This window comes from Aspergillus udagawae (genome assembly GCF_001078395.1).
Source record: "Aspergillus udagawae IFM 46973 DNA, scaffold_5, whole genome shotgun sequence".
Lineage (NCBI taxonomy): Eukaryota > Fungi > Ascomycota > Eurotiomycetes > Eurotiales > Aspergillaceae > Aspergillus > Aspergillus udagawae.
The window spans coordinates 40,216-56,606 of NW_025091268.1; the positions used below are offsets into that span (position 1 = coordinate 40,216).

Below are 16,391 nucleotides of genomic sequence, written 5' to 3' on the forward strand. Positions count from 1 at the left end.
TTCTCCACCTCCGGGTCTCTCTTTCTCCTGTCCGATCCGATACTGAATTTGACTCACCTGCTGCTCGGCTGGGAAAGTCCGCTTGCATGGTTGCCGCCCATCAAGGTCTCCTCGCGGATAACGGACAGTGATGTAAGTTAGTCCGGAATCTTTAGATCTTGTGCAGGGTCGCAAAAATGTGTTACTAAGCCACTAGGCATTACATGGAGTTGTTGGACAAGACATGGCTTGACAGACAGATATTCATCAGGGAAATGTTTAGTATACTCACATGACCAGTGATTACTCACATAGTCACGTGGCCGGATAATGGGGTTTTTTGGCCTAAATTATAAAGTTCAGCTAACATCATAACTATGCACGCTTAGCTCTGGGAGGCATGAGTAATGGAGTAATTTCCTTAACATATTTTGTTTCTTTCCCATGAAGATGGGAAAAGGTGGGATAGATAATGTTAAAGCCTGAGCTAATTGTAGGCAACTATTCATAATGATAAAGTACCGGTCCTACAGATTTGCTACCTATCTGCACCTGTAAACAAGGTTCTGCGCGCTTTCAATTATCAGCTAATTCGTGATTTCAGGCTGGCGGTGCACAGACAATCCATTTTGGTGGCTAAGACAAACCAGTCAGCCCTTGAGTCTTACAGCATGGGTGTGAGAGCAATTAGTTGGTCAAGAGGAGTTTCCAAGTCCCCGCTTCTCATAACTCCACTTGGTCTTGTGGTTCGAAAGCGCAGCATAATACATAGATATCACATGCATAGGCATTGCTAGTCAAAGCGGTGTGACAAATATTGCTAAAGGACTCCAAAGCTGTGTTTGCATGACTCAGGAGTAACTGGTTGTAAAGATTAGGCAGGTTACAAGCGTGCCATAGATCCATATTAGCTAACTAGCAAGAGATTGGCACAGCTTCCAAACTCTCCATTACATCGCCACGCCCTTCTTACGCAGTTACATGACTATATTATTATAGGGCTCGGAAATCGGTATACCTGGTGCTCCACAGAGCATTACTAGGAAATGCGGTGAGGCTTAGGGTCCGTTGAAGCTTTCTATTCTGAGCCAGGAGACCTCAGGACTTGAATTATATTAAATCCGTAGCTCAACAGGATATCCCACACAATGAGGGGTGCAACTCCCAACCTAGCAAGCTAACTCTTCCCCAATATCACTGAAAGCCCCTTCTGGCGTGTTCCACAAAGCATCGTCTCTGCTACTACTAGGCAGTTCTCTCTCCCAACGCCTTGATAAACTCTGCACCCCCAAATTAGTTCGATATACCTTGTGAACAATCATTGGCACATACCACTAAATTCAATCTTGCCATTTCCATTGGTATCAAAGTCTTTGATAAAGTCTGCTGCATCTTCCTTAGTCATCTCCTCCCCATCTCTCTTCGCAGCTTCCACCAATTCCTCGGGTGTGATATAGCCTGGTCCGTACATCAGTGGTAGCTATAGAATGTTATAAATTATTACATACGATCGCCATCGGTATTCTTCGTACAAATTATCAGCTTGCAACCCCTTGACATATACAGAATTAGGGAATACTTACAATCTTTGAGAAGACTTCCTTCCACTTCTTGATCTCTTCACGGGTGTATCGAGGCTGCGAAGATTAGAAGAGAGTAAAAAAGCCTCACAAGAACATACCATTTTGACGGATTTCAATAGACCTACTAGGATCGGATCAGTTAGAGTGATTTCTACAAAGTAAATGTGACAGGGCTTAGCAGCTCCTTAAATATCTGTCCGTGCTCCAGACTATTAGTATCTTTCGGCAGGGAGACTCATCCATGCAAGCAACTAGTCAATAGTCTTTAGTCTAACGACGTCATGGTAAGTAACGATCACAAATAGGATGTAGATCCTAACCTGTATCGATACAGTAGTTTCTTCTTCAAATAAAATCTTTTGGACTTTCTCACAATATCCTTTAATTTCTCTACAAAAGTTTAAAAGTCAAGTATGTGGATCGGGAGTGGGTGGTGATGTGATGGGTCTAAGAGCCTAATGAGGTATAGCGTTGTGTAAGATGTGGGTGTTCTAGGCAGCTACTACCCAAATGCCAAATGGTTCCAATGACGAGACATGCTTATATACCACCAACCCCGTTGGCCTCGCTGCCCCGTGACACGTAGCGATGCCACGATGCACTAATTCTACATGACGATTTAGGCGAGCAAAAAAGCCAGTTGGTCCGTGGTGACGTAATATAATTCACCAGACTCAGTTATCAGGTCTGGGACTTCCACTATAGACACCATATACGGAGCCGGAAAGTGATATTGTGCCCCTTCAGTGCTTCTTTAAGGAAAGCCCATTATGTCTTCAGGAGCAAGGTTCAAACCGTATCTATATAGGCTACGTCCGTGATGAAATACCTAGTAAGTGATCCTATCATTCAGAATCTATTTGTTTTCCGTGTTTAAAGAAAATGTACCGTTTAATACAGTCAAACAGTACGCGGAAGATGTATAATAAAATAGCGGAGATATTAATTATATATATGAACAGCTTATTAGATTCTCGTTCGTATCCGACCTGGTTCTTACTCTAACCGACCCCTGCTACATTGCGGCTTAGTAAGACTAATCCTTAGTAACGTAATCCACAACCGAGCGAGCCACCCAACCGAGCGAGCCACCTCAGAACCCCTGAAACCTTGCATCCTTGAGATCATCATCAAACCCAAATTTCCATCCAATATGGCATCAAAACGATCAGATTCAATAGTCAAATCAGAAGATCGCATATCTCTTGCAGTCAAAGCATACCAAAATAGCTAGTTCAAAAGCATACGAGCAGTAGCAGCGGCATATGATGTTCCTTGATCTACTCTTACACATTGAATTAGTGGCCGCAAAGCACGGGTTAATGTACCAGCCAACTACCAGAAGCTTAGCAGTCTAGAAGAGGGTTCTCTAAAGAAATAGATTCTGGATATGGATGAGCACGGCCTACCACCAACTCAGGATACTGTACGCAAAATGGCAGATATCTTACTATCTTATCGAAATCCAGGCCTATCTACTGGAAAGAACTGGGTCAGCAACTTTATTAAACAGCATAATGATCTTATATCAAAATATACTCGCAAATATGATTACCAGCGTGCAAAATGTGAGGACCCAGAAGTCATTAACTAATGGTTTAATCTTGTTAAGAATACTATAATAAAATATGGTATTCTTGAACAGGATATCTACAACTTTGATGAGACTAGCTTCCAAATGGGTGTAGCCTATACGGCAAAGGTTATCACTGCATCCCGTCATCGAACAAGCCGCATACAAGCTATACAGCCAGGGAATCGCGAATGGGTCACTGTTATTAAATGCATTAATGCCTCTGGATGGCCTCTTCCCCCTATGATTATCTTCTCTGGCAAGGTCCACCAGTCTCAGTGGTATCAAGATATCAACCCTGACTGGATAATCGGCCTGAGTGATAATGGGTGGACGACTAATGACCTTGGAGTATTATGGTTAGAAAAGGTCTTTTAAAAGCATACTCTGGCTCGTACAATTGGGAAATATTGTCTTTTGATTCTTGATAGCCATGCTAGTCATGAATCAGCAGAGTTTGATCTTTTCTGCAAGAATCATCAGATTATCCCTCTTTATATGCCTTCTTATTTATCTGATAAACTGCAACCTCTTGATGTTGGCTGCTTTGCACCCCTAAAGGAGGCATATAGGAGAGAGGTAATGAGAAGTATTTAAAATGGCATTTATTATATTGATAAGGAAAACTTTCTTGATCTCTATAGAGAGTCAAGAAAGGTCTTATCATCTCAAAATATCCACAGTGGTTTTGCAGCTTCTGGTTTAGTTCCTTTAGACCCCCAAAGGGTACTAGATAAGCTTACTATCAAGACTATTACCCCCCCTACTACTGCTCATGGACCTGCGGATATGGAATGGACTGTAAAGACCCCTTATACTACTGCTAAGGTACAAAAGCAGATGGAGCTTATCAAGCAGCTTATTAAACACAACTCCCAAAGTCCCCCAAATGAGGCTATCCGTCAGCTTATAAAGGCAGCTGAATCCACTATGCATAAAGTTCTTCTCCTAGATTAGGAGATAAAGGGGCTATGCGCAGTAAATGAGAAGCAGAAGCGAAAGCGCGCAACCCCTAGATCTTTTATTGCTACTGGAGGTGTTCTAACAGGTGCTGAAGGCCAGCAAATTGCCTAAGAAGCTATACAGATGATGGAACCAGTTGCTAAGAAGCGTGCGCCACCATGATGTAGTAATTGCCATCAAATTAGTCATACTAGAACAAGCTGTCCTAGTAGACCTAGATAATTCAAATATTCAGACATTCTGCTTTGGTTTGGTTCCATAGTAGTAAAATATCTCATGGTTTTCGACCGCGGCCAGAATCATGTTCGGGTGGCTCGCTCGGTTGTGGATTACGTTATTCGGGGTCGCGCGTTGCGCGACCCCGCCATCTCAACGAAAACCGCCATCTCAACGATAAATTTTCTTAATATCAAACTATTATGAAGAATTAGGCAACCTTCCTGTCAAATTTTACTAATAAAATATATAGAAATAGCGACTACTGACTTTCATCTATCTTTCGCCTTTTTCTCTGCCTTCGAACAATGATTCCTTTAGCGAGGCAGTAATCTTGAAGTTCCGCCATGACCTTCCTCCATTGAGGCCGCAATTAATTCTTTTCAACCAGCTCATTATAATCTTGCTTCACACACTTCATACGATTGACATCTTCCTTCTGTATGATTCCACCTGTCCATAGATGAGCTCTGGAAGCCTGCGCACGGTGTTAACGTGCTAGTTTTGCGGCGTCAGATTGCCTTACCCACTCTGTAAGATATTCCACTAGAATGGCCTGTGTCTTTGTAGCCTTTACTAGCTTAGCAAGGCAGGTATAGAAGGAATCTTCCTTATTAGGAGATAGTTGAAGAATATGACAACTATATCAATTGATTTGACGCGCTGTTTTAGGGATGTTAGTAGCTAAAAAAGAGGAATTACTTGTCTTCTTGTTGGCAAAGAGCTCACTATCCTGTAGCCTTTCAAGGGCGACAGATGGATTCCAGGGATTCAAGCCAGTCAGCCCAAAAGCATGCCTTAAAGTACGCGATTTGAAAGTCTTGCGTTGTATCTCAAAGAGAGCAGATAAGAATTCCACCTTTGTAAACTTCCCACAACCTATCTGTGTAGCATCCTCAATAGCTTCACTATGCCAATGCTTAAAGGCCTGGAATACACCGACATCTAGTAGCTAGAGAAGATGGCTTATATGCGGAGGAAGGAAGTATAAGATAATGTCATTTTTCTCGCAGAAATTAATAAACTCATAGGTCATATGAGATCCATATCCATCACAGAGAAGTAGGCATTTTACACCTAGCATCCAACACTTTATATGATAATTAAAATGCTGAATCCACTGGAAGGCAAGGAGATTGTTTATATATCCAGAATCTGACATGCCAATCATATAATCTGGCTCATCACATACGTCAAGCCATCCAGCTAGGATGCACTTGCCTCCAAAGATGATGAAGAGTGGAATATAATGACTATCTGCACTGATTACTTCCACAACTATTATATATTTGTGATTAGTGCTACTAGGAGAGAAGCAAGCCTTCTTAAACTCTCTAGTGACTATCCATTAATCTTTACCAATTCTAATCTGGAAGCCAGTCTCATCGAAGTTGTAGAGATCTCGTGGATGGATGGCATTCTTTTCCATTAACCCTTTAAGGTTATGGAACCACATCTGAATGATTAAAGGGTCATGTGCCCACTTCCGCTCTATCTCAATAGCTCTTTGCCTTCATACTCAGTATTCTGGATAGCATTCAAGGAAGCGTTTCGTCCAATGCTCGCCAATCTAAGGCGGGGGGGTTGTTAGATCAGTATATCCACAATATAGTATTGAATTTGCAGCGTCACCGATCTGCTTTGGCCGAGGGGGAATATCTAGCTTGATAAGTGTGTTAATATACTGCCTAAGAGCCATCTCCTGCTCTGTAGAAAGCTTTGTATTTGTTAGTGCCCTATCACAACGTGAAGGTGTCCCAAGCCAGCGGCGTCAAAGCCGCTACATTGGGACATCAAACTCTCGCGCAGTTTTTGAGATATTTGGTTTTTCTTAACACTGTAATATGCGCAAGGCTTATTCAATTCAATCTTCTATATCATAATAATCATCTGGCATGGTGGTGGTTGATAAATAATAGATATTCTATGAAGGATAATTTTTTATCGTTGAGATGGCGGTTTTCGTTGAGATGGCGGGGTCGCGCGTTGCGCGACCCCGAATACTAAGGATTAGTCTTACTAAGCCGCAATGTAGCAGGGGTCGGTTACTTGTTGTTGTGATGATGCTGAGATCGAATCAGCGCTATAATTAGCGGTTCCTACTGGGTTGAGATACAATCGCATATCTAGGATCTGATCAACTCTGTCAAACCTGATGATGATCACCGTAATTAAATAATTGCCTTTAGAAATGTAAGGTGATTAAATGAAATTAAATCCTAACTTTTGTGACGAAATGGACTATAATATCTATCAACTTTCAAGGTCCAAGGCCCCCGTTGAAGGTGGCTACCAAAAATTGAATTTAACCAACGCGGACGCTGCCTGGTGACTAGAATAGTGCTTTACAGAATAACCACTTGGGGAAATGAAAATATCTTCTATGTGAGCTGAACTTTAGAAAGGAAACAGATTCCAACAGATTCTTGTTTGTATCGGGGGCAGCACTACTTATGGCCAACATAGCACAAAGTTTACAGAAAGCTTATAGTTGACGAGTCGTTTGGAAAGACAAAAACGGTTAACTATGATAAGGCACACACTAGAATGCGGCAGAGGATATTTGCTCGCCAGCCCTTTCAGTTATTGATTGCAAAAATTGTAAGCTTTGCATCAGGTCAAACGATGTGATAAGGCAAACACGTGAATGCAAGGAATGGGAATGGCAGGCATGTCTGTGGACACAGCGCTGTCCGTCCCAGACCGTAGAGTTGTAGACTCCTTGCGTAAAAAAGCGATCCTATTCGAAGGCAAGAAGGGTGAGTACAAAATCGCACAATAGGCTTAGCAAAAGCTATCTCCAGAGCCTAGCGCATTGGTGGCGGGAAGTTATTTGGAATCCTGTTGAGATTGTCTCCAAGAACGTTCAGCCTATATTAAGAACAACTTTTACAACCAAATACTGATAAATTCTTGGATACCATCCTTGGAAAAGGGACGCCGTTGTAGGTACTCGTCTGCCAGAGATATAGGAACGAGTATGTCAAACATCGGGGTGGTACTAAATAATATCTGTAACGCTTTTCCTCATTGACATTCAGCCGTCAAACCCTGGGATCTCTCTAAGCTGCACAACAACCTGTTAATCTTAATAGTTCAAGCACAGAGTGACCAGTTTCCGCTGGTTAGATGACATGAGGTACTTATCCTAGGAATATAACGGCTTCCTAGAGCAGATTGAAGTTTCCTAGAACCTAACATACTATTCCACTTGTCATAAGTGTATGGACGAGTCGTAATGGCAGTGGTAACGTAAGATATTTACCAACGACTATATTAGACGCGAGGGACTAAACAGGGAACTACCCTAGATACATGAAATGACTTTCATTTATCTTTTCAATCCGCGGTTGTGGTATACACTATGTAGGCGCTCTGGTAGACAGTTGGATCACCATATACTGGGCTTAAGCTGTAAGTAATATGTATAAGTATGGTGGGGCCTTACAGAATGACCCCACACTGCATATTTTGAGGATTTAAAGTTCGGCTAAGATCTCGCCCCCAATAGGACGGGCAGTCCGATGATGGCCCCTAATATCGCCTTAATAGAATCAATACTGGGAAATACCTTGATAATATCTGGAAAGAAAGTTAAGGCTTCTAGTTGTCCCTTTATCTCCGAATATCTAGGTAAAATAAAGAAATATAAGGAACTTGTTTTACAGTACGCTCTATATGTATAGAAGAAATCTACTCTGTGGCTAATACCTGTGCTACATGCCCCTCCAAGTATGTGTTGGCACCTGCAGAGAATGCTCCTCTCCAGGGGTTCCCGCTGATCTAGTCGAATCCACACAAGACATCGCTAACAAATGAAAATCACCCCTGTATTTATTATTGCTTTTCCACGCACATACAGCTCGGATACACAGGACCCACAGATTTACAACAGCATTGGCTTGTAAAAGCTGGTATAAGTTATTGAATTTTTGTCGATCGACGGACTGCTCCACAGTCTTATCAAGCCAAGAAAGTAGCCTACAACGTCCTCTAACCATCTAAGTGGAGCATTTATAAAGCGATCTATAGAAGTCGCCCTTACGACGTGATTTGGGACGCGTCGCAGGTGTAATAGCAAGGTTCCAATCCAGTATAAAAGATCTGTACCTCAAATTGGAGATAATATAGGCAGCTGACTACGTATACTACTTCCGTATCAGGCTAAAAGTAATACTACTGTATAAAGTACAGACAGGTAATCAAGTACCGTTACACTACATCTATAAGGTTGCCCCCTCGCTCCGAGCTTTCTTCAAATATCAGCACCAACGTCTCTAAAAGACAGTTCCTGAGCAAAGATACATCCATTATGAGTGTAAGTAGTTCCCCCTTTTATCTATAATAACCTGCCCTTACTGCTTTCGTGATATCTGTCTGCCCATTTTTTGCACGAATATATATTATTAACTTGTAAATAAGCGATCAGAAAAGTGCTAATCCTGTCATGGAATATAGGATGATGAGAGTTATAATATGCCTTTTGTAGAGGCAAGCGCCGGGTCACCTCCTACCTATCTGATGAGATGCTCAGCCCTCCACGAAGGTGATTATGTTGTTATTAAGGGCCGCCCCAGCAAAATAGTGAATCTCGCCCAAATGACTAAAGGACGAGTTCGTCTGGTTGGGGAAGATGTCTACAGGCGAAGAGCTGCAGGATATTGCGCCAGTAACACATGATTAAATGTGCCAAACCCCACCATCTCAGAGTGACAGCTTGTATGTTTCGCTATATTTCATTCTAACACGATGGAGTGATGCTTATGAGAAATAGGTTGACATCGAAAACGATGCTTTTCTAAATCTAATGAAAGACTATGGTGTTCCAAAAAACGATCTGAAAGTCCCACAGGGTGAACTACGCAAGGCAACGGTCTGGTGAGGGTTTCGGGTAGTGACGCTCAAAGAGAGAGCTATTCTTGGCAAGGCCTTTTGGACGAAGGATAAACCTTTCACTTCCTTTTATTAGAGCACCGCTGTATATGCATGGCTAACTGGCAAGAAAAACAACTCATTAGAAGAAACAATGTATCCCCTACCCCCAATTCCAATTAAACCGCTGCATGGGCCTATACCAAACAATATCAAGTCAGTCTGTGCGATTAGAATACCCCCACTAGGGAGCCGGTACACTTCCATCTCGACAGGGTGAAAAACACCCCCGCGAGGAAATATACCCCGCCACAGAACCCAACTAATCCGAGGTATTCTTCATGATAGGGTGTGCTGTTGGCTGAGAGGATCTCGCCAGCGATGGGGATGGCGACGAGCGCACCCACGCTGACGAACGAGTATACAGTCCCATAACGACGGCCATATTCGGCAGTCTCTGAGATTTGGGCGACGCAGACGGGGGCCAAACTGATGGCCGAGCCACTCCAAAAGCCAAATAGGATGGCGTACGCGATGATGGCGGCGTCATTAGACGCAGCGGGCATCCATATTGTGAGGGTGAATAGAGCGCAGACGAAGGTAGTTATGATCATGACGTTGAAGCGACCAAAACGGTCGGCGAAATAGCCTGGGACCGCGCGACCAAAGATGGAAGCCGCATTAAGTATGGAGGCGAGTTGGTAAGAGAGGGAAGAGGGCAGACCGTGTGCTTCTGCGTAAGATGGGAGGTAGGTAAGTGGAATCAGAAGGGCGAAGTCAATGAGGATAATGGCAATGGTGAGCAAAGTGAAGGGCATTTCGCACAGGGCACGAAGGTTGATCTTCCCATTGTTGTTCGCATTGGTAGATGGTGGAAGCCGTGTTTTGAGGAAGAGGATGCAGAGAATGCAGAACGCGCAGCAGATGAAGCCCAGGATGCGGATGGCCCAGGGGAATCCGACAGTTTCAGAAAGATTGTAGATAATGATGGGGAAGATTATACCACCAAATCCACCAGCAGTTGCAGCAATGCCAGTGGCTAGCGCACGACGTCGCAGGAACCAATGAGTAAGACAGGCGACGCTGGGGGTGAAGACCATAGATGAGGAGATGCCGCCAAGAACACTGAATCCGAGCATGAATTGATAGTACTCTGTGGAGAAGTGAGAATGCAGTTGGCCTTGGCTGAGCCAAGGTAGGTTGGAACATACCTTTCGCCACGCTTAATACCATGATAGAGCCTATGAGCCCTATGCATCCAGGTATAAGCAAGGGTTTTAGCCCATAGGCATCAAAGGCAGGCCCTGCATTCATTAGCTGGCCCATACATGCATGATAATTGAGGGATGAGTGCCTACATACCAACTTGGACGCTCCCAAAGTAAAGGAAAAATGAATATAAACTGAAAATCCAACCAATCGACGCCTTTGAGTAGTCTTTTAATTGATTATTTGCCAACCATGCTTCAAGCACCCCAATGGTGTTTAACAGCCCAAATGATGGCACCATAGCACACCAGGAGCCCAGAACCACACTCCATGCGCGCCAACCACCGTCTGGGTACTCAGACTCATGATCCAGAGACGGGTTCTCCGGATCCTCAGTTATGGAAACAGCCATGAGGTGAGGTGCTGACAGACAGTGGAAAAAAAAGAAAGTAGGTCAAGTCTGAGCATTTAAAAAAGTGTTGGAGCAGGGTCCTAGACCAGGAGCAATGGTGAACTAAACTCCTTCTGGAGCCCGATAACAGCAGGGAGAAAGCAGAACTGCAACTTCTGTCCTGGGTCACCCAAGTTGACTCAATGCTCGGGGTCCGCGGACAGGTCGGATACTAGTGGCTATTTAGAAATGCATAATCTCATCCAAAATATTTTATTCCATACAGGCGGTTTTCGTTTCCATGGTTCGGTTCTAGAGACAGACACACTCTCTTTACCTCCCTCTCTCCCTGACAAAATATTTTACAAGAATTCAACAAAACCAGAACAGGAGAGTTATTAAGTAGATAAATACAATCAGGTATAGTTCCTCCATGCACAGTAAATCGTCTTACAACCCCAGCAGAACAGTGGAGCAAATGTGACAACAGTGACGCACATGAGAATAGGAATCTGGCGGTCACCTCGCTTTTCCAGCAGACCCACATCACTCTGAATAGAGAGAGAACGCCTCTCGGCCAGCTATCCTCAATGCTTGATGTAATTACCTACCTTTTCCTTAATGAACCTCACATAATTGCTCCGTACGAAACCGCATTACACCTATAAAGGCTTTAATATTGAATATACTCAACCCTGGTCAAAGAAAACTAATACAAGACTTTGTTGGCCAGTCATACACCAACCACTCTAGGTAGAAACGGAGAGAGTTGAGATTCAGATGTTACTGGTTGCACTAGTGAAGCACCTAGTAAAGAAATTAGAAATAGTCTACATGACTGGTGTGGCCAAACCTTAACATTACTTAACTATAGCTTATTTCTAAAAATCTCTTTCTTTTTCCTTTTTCAAGACAAGTGGTAGGAGCCTTCTGTTTTAATATGATTTGCCAGTCCCTGGCTAATTATGCATGTCCTGGATCCACCCACTATTGTTCTTCCTTAAACCCACTTTTAATTAGCAGCTTTCAGAGCAGCCTTATTCTGGTGGTTCCCCAAAGTGCTCAATAAAGTCTTAGGCAATCTTTCTTCCCCACCTTTTTATACACTGCACCATCTTCAGACTTCAATCGATATTCACACCCACTCCTTTCTGGTAGTCTACGATGACCAATGGTCTCTGGGTAGATTATATTTATACAACAAGATGTTAGAGGTGGGCTATGTCACTTGTGTAGTAACCAGGATCCACGAGGTGGGGAGCTAGGCAGTCTGAATAAGATAATGCCCTGGTCCACCGTTCTGTTGACTGGTAAGGATCTTGATTTCTTCCTTTTATGCTTACTATGTAATAGTGCTTCCACAACATCATTATTATTCAGTGACATGATATTTGCTGCATTAGGAGTTAGGTGCATAGAGGATCAATAATCATGGAATTTGTGTTAGGTATTCCTCCTGGCCTTGCTCATCCATTGAGGCTTTCCAATGGGCATACCTTTTGACCAGTCCCTACAATCCATAGGCTTGACCTGTTTTGCGGCATCAGATTGGACCACCCGCTCTGTAAGCTCATCCACTAGAATCGGCTGTGCTTTTAAGGCGCGTACTAGCCTCCGTAGGCAAGTGCGGAAGGCATTATCCTACTCTAGATCTAGTTGAAGCATATGATGAGCCTATCTATCGAATTAACGCACTGTTTTTAGGTGTGTTGATGACAGAAAAATAGGATTTACTTGTCCTCTCTTCTGCAAAGAGCTCACTATCCTATAGCCTCTCAAGCGAACAGACAGCTTCCAGGGATCCAAGTCAGTCAGGCTAAAAGCATGCTGTAAGGTGCGAGGCTTAAAAGTTCTGCGTCATATCTCAAAGAGGGCAGACAGGAATTCCACCTTAGTAAACTTCCCACGTCCTGTTTGCATAGCATCCTGAGTAGCTTCGCTGTGCTAGTGCTTATACACATAGAATACACCAACATCAAGTAGTTAAAGGAGATGGCTTGTATGAAGGAAGTATAAGATAATATCATGCTTCTCACTGAATTAATGACCTTATATATCACATAGAAATCATATCCATCATAGAGAGTAGGCATTTTGCACATCCCTGACTGAAAGGAAAGACATACCATAATAAAAAGTCATAGTCACCAAATGTGCATCGACGGCGATCTTGTCATCAACCCCATGTATATTCAGTGCCCTGCCTCTCCTGACTGATTCCAAGCAATAGATATTCTTTGATAGATTCCAATAAAATATTGCATCAGTATTACCTGGCTTAAGATCCCAGCTGACCATAACGGTTTTTCCTTTTAAACTGGGTACAGAGTCAAAGACTGAGCATATGAGCTCTGCAAACCCGGTTCCAATCACATCATCCATGGGGCTAATGGGTGCCAGGGGTAGTTCAACTTTATACATCAACATTTATAAAAAGTTATTCCCTTTATGGGGGCAGTTTTCCCAGAAGTTAATTAAGGTTAGATTATATTTCTGAGCAATAGGAGCAGTGATCTGAATAGCAGGAGACTTAACCATGTCCAGTGTCTGATATATCGCAATCTAATAATTAACCTAGTAGTATTCTCTAGCAGATTATTTTCTTTGCTACCACCATCAAAAATAACAACAGCTTGCGATGTTTACTGCATAGAACAAAATTCAGGATCTCTTAACAAGGCTAATTTTTCTGCGGTAAACGCGTAGTCAGTGGATTGTAGTATATGTACCAGCCATGGTTTAACATAGTTTAGTAAGTGCCTCGCCTGGCATTGTAGTCTTCAGCGAGATGGATGTATCTCACAGTCTCACCTAGCATGGGCGGAAAAGGATCTTTTCATTCCAGAAAGTAAATGGTCTCTGACATTATTCTAATGCCAGTATGAGACAGGGGGACAGAGCTGTGACCACTGAATACTAAGAGATTAAAAATAATAGATATACTACCCTTTTTACTTACACTAGGAAGAGTATAAACTATATTATCATTAGAGTCGCATTTGGTGCGGGTTCGGGCAGGTTCAAGCCTAGTTGGCCCCAAACCGGTGCGATTTCAGGTTCAAATTTTAGAACCCGCAACCAAACTGGATTGGGTTGCTGTTTTCACCGCAAAACCCGCCACTAGGCCTAGATAGGCAGTCACTAACCTTTCTAGGTGGGTGGTATGCCTAGGCAATACTAAAAATTTCAATGGTTTTTAGAATTTAATTTCTCCTACCTTAGGCACCTTAGCTGCACCTATTAAATATGCTTATATAAAATTAATATTTTTATATGAAATATATGGTAATTATAGTCAATTTAATCTATATTAGAAATATCAATTCAATATCTATAGGGTTGAATGGGTAGTGATCAAAAATCATTCTTTAACTATAGTAATTGTCAGAGGTTGATGCGTATATATATATATAAACCACCACCACTTTCATACCAGCCCATGACAGAAATCATTATTTGCTTATATCTCACCAACCACTAGATATTTTGAATTGATATTTTATGTTTAGATTAACTAAATACCAGGCTATCTAGTGATATTAATATTTCTAGCAAATTCCTAGAAATTAGTGATTACTAAGCAAAACAGTTTCTTGCGGTTTAACTGCTGACCCCCTGGATCTGACCCTGACCTGCACTGAACCCGGTGCGATTTCGCAATCTAGGAACCAAACCCTCACCGCTGCGAGTTCGGTGAGGGTTGGTTGCGCTTTTTGCGGGCCGGTTATGCAACTCTAATTATCATCCCCTTCGTCATTAGAAAGGTTTTCAATACCCGTACCGCCTTCCTTAGAAATAAATTCAAAGCTATATCATCCATAGTTTTGCTCAAGGAAGAGGAGATTAACCCTACAAGTCAGCCCTGAATTTCTTCAAGGCCAAGTGCAAGTATAATGGTACGGATTGGGTGCCATTCTTAGGCCAATAAATCCTCAATCACGGAAGATAGCGCTATTACCAGATTTTTACAGTCGCTTGCTCCGCAGCCCAGAGCCATTCACCTCAAAATGCCCCAAGGATGGTGAGTAGGTCCACTCAGAGGGGTCCTCAGCAGGGACAATGTCTTGGTGGGCTGCAAAAAGAATGGGCTTGAGGCCGTGATCCGTACCGTTTATGATGAAAACTAGACCTAGTCGGTTGATATAGTCTATTCTAGCCTTCGAGAACCTTGAGGCAACTACTGTTAGTTGCTGGCGTATGCGACAATTGCCGTTGGGGGTATGTGCTTCGGGTGTTGGGATCGACAGGAGGGGAGAGAGGAGAGAAACGTACATAAGGGGAAAAAGGTATAGTAGAAGCTCATGGAAGTCGAGGAATGGACCGAATTTGTCACTGTATGGATCTTGCATGTGCTCTTCCATTATAGTCGGGATTTGGACAGCTCTGGAAAGGCGATCCGGAGCTCATACTGTCTAATCCCGAATGAACCTTTTGAGGTGGGGACCCTCCGGAGGGCTTGGCACGCTAGGAGCGGACAGACGTGGTTTGCGTTCCAGGAACTGAGAATCTGCTGTAGGAGCGGAAAGCTAGGAAATTTAACAACCGAGACTAGTGCTATTATTAATACCCCAGCAGTAGTAAGTAGACTCATTGAACGTATCATCGGAATAGATAACGAAGCGTGCAGATAAAGTGTGTATCCCGGCCGGCTGTTGCTTTGGGATCTCGGACAAGGAGAAATTACCTATGAGACAGAATTATATGGAATAACTTGACTCGAATTTGGTTTTGTCCGGGCGAGTATGTCGCAGCACAACCTAGCGACATCGAGCACAGCAGCTGTTCAACGCAATAAATCCAAGTGGAATCCCAATTATGGTAGGATACATGAAACACTGTCCACAATCCTGATTCCTTAGTACTTCACCACCTACTCGGGCAACCTAATTGTTCCAGTATCGATCGAAAAGTCAGTCCGTCTCCGGCGATGTACAGGAGCAATGGAACAAATACTAAACCCCTAACTATTTTATCGACTGGGTTACAGAGCCAAACCTACCATTGTGGAAAAAGGCAGTGGTTGGTTGGTTATAAATTCTTGGAAGTGACTGGACCACTTCAAAGCTGGCTATGTTATTTCCACGCTTGATGTTTCAACCTAATTTGAGGCATGGTTCCTTGGTACGCAAGAGACGTCGCTATGATTTTACAACTTCACAGAAACAGAGTGTGTTGCAGACCGGCGCGGGGCTCAGACAATGGTGTTCCTCTGGAGTAATGAGGAATTAGATCTCCATAGCTGCCGTAAGAGGCTAGTTAGCTCTTTATATTCCTGTTGCACTCACTTTTAATCCAAGGCAGCTACAGTTGTTGGATTAGAGTTTTAAAGATCGACGGAAGTTCGGGGAACAATACCCGTAATCTAAATCCCACTTTATTGATGACCTCATGCTATCAAGACGGACAAGCAGAGCATAGTTTGGCCGTAACAGGTCACCTGTCGCTGCGGTCTTATACGGGAATGCATTAGACCAGCGTCTGATAGGGCCAATCCGCGCTCCCTTATAGGGAGGCAAAAGTGTCTGTATATTACGATAGTTTCTATTTGCAAGGTTTCTACATAGGAAGAGAAGGTGGGAGGGACAAAACTGAATCTTGACTCCGT

The 16,391-nt window shown here is 43.1% G+C and overlaps 2 protein-coding genes across 2 annotated transcripts; both read right to left on the reverse strand.

Moving 5' to 3' along the window:
• Nucleotides 1-1,297: 1,297 nt before the first annotated feature.
• Aud_006834 (EF-hand domain-containing protein) lies at nt 1,298-1,663 on the reverse strand (the record flags this gene model as incomplete). Its single annotated transcript, XM_043291731.1, has 4 exons — nt 1,298-1,437; nt 1,488-1,503; nt 1,563-1,616; nt 1,661-1,663. 4 exons carry the CDS (start codon nt 1,661-1,663, stop codon nt 1,298-1,300), a joined length of 213 nt encoding a protein of 70 aa, XP_043147666.1.
• Nucleotides 1,664-9,416: 7,753 nt separating this feature from the next.
• Aud_006835 (uncharacterized protein) lies at nt 9,417-10,807 on the reverse strand (the record flags this gene model as incomplete). Its single annotated transcript, XM_043291732.1, has 3 exons — nt 9,417-10,339; nt 10,398-10,490; nt 10,549-10,807. The coding sequence occupies 3 exons, from the start codon at nt 10,805-10,807 to the stop codon at nt 9,417-9,419; spliced, it is 1,275 nt and encodes a 424-aa protein (XP_043147667.1).
• Nucleotides 10,808-16,391: the final 5,584 nt, after the last annotated feature.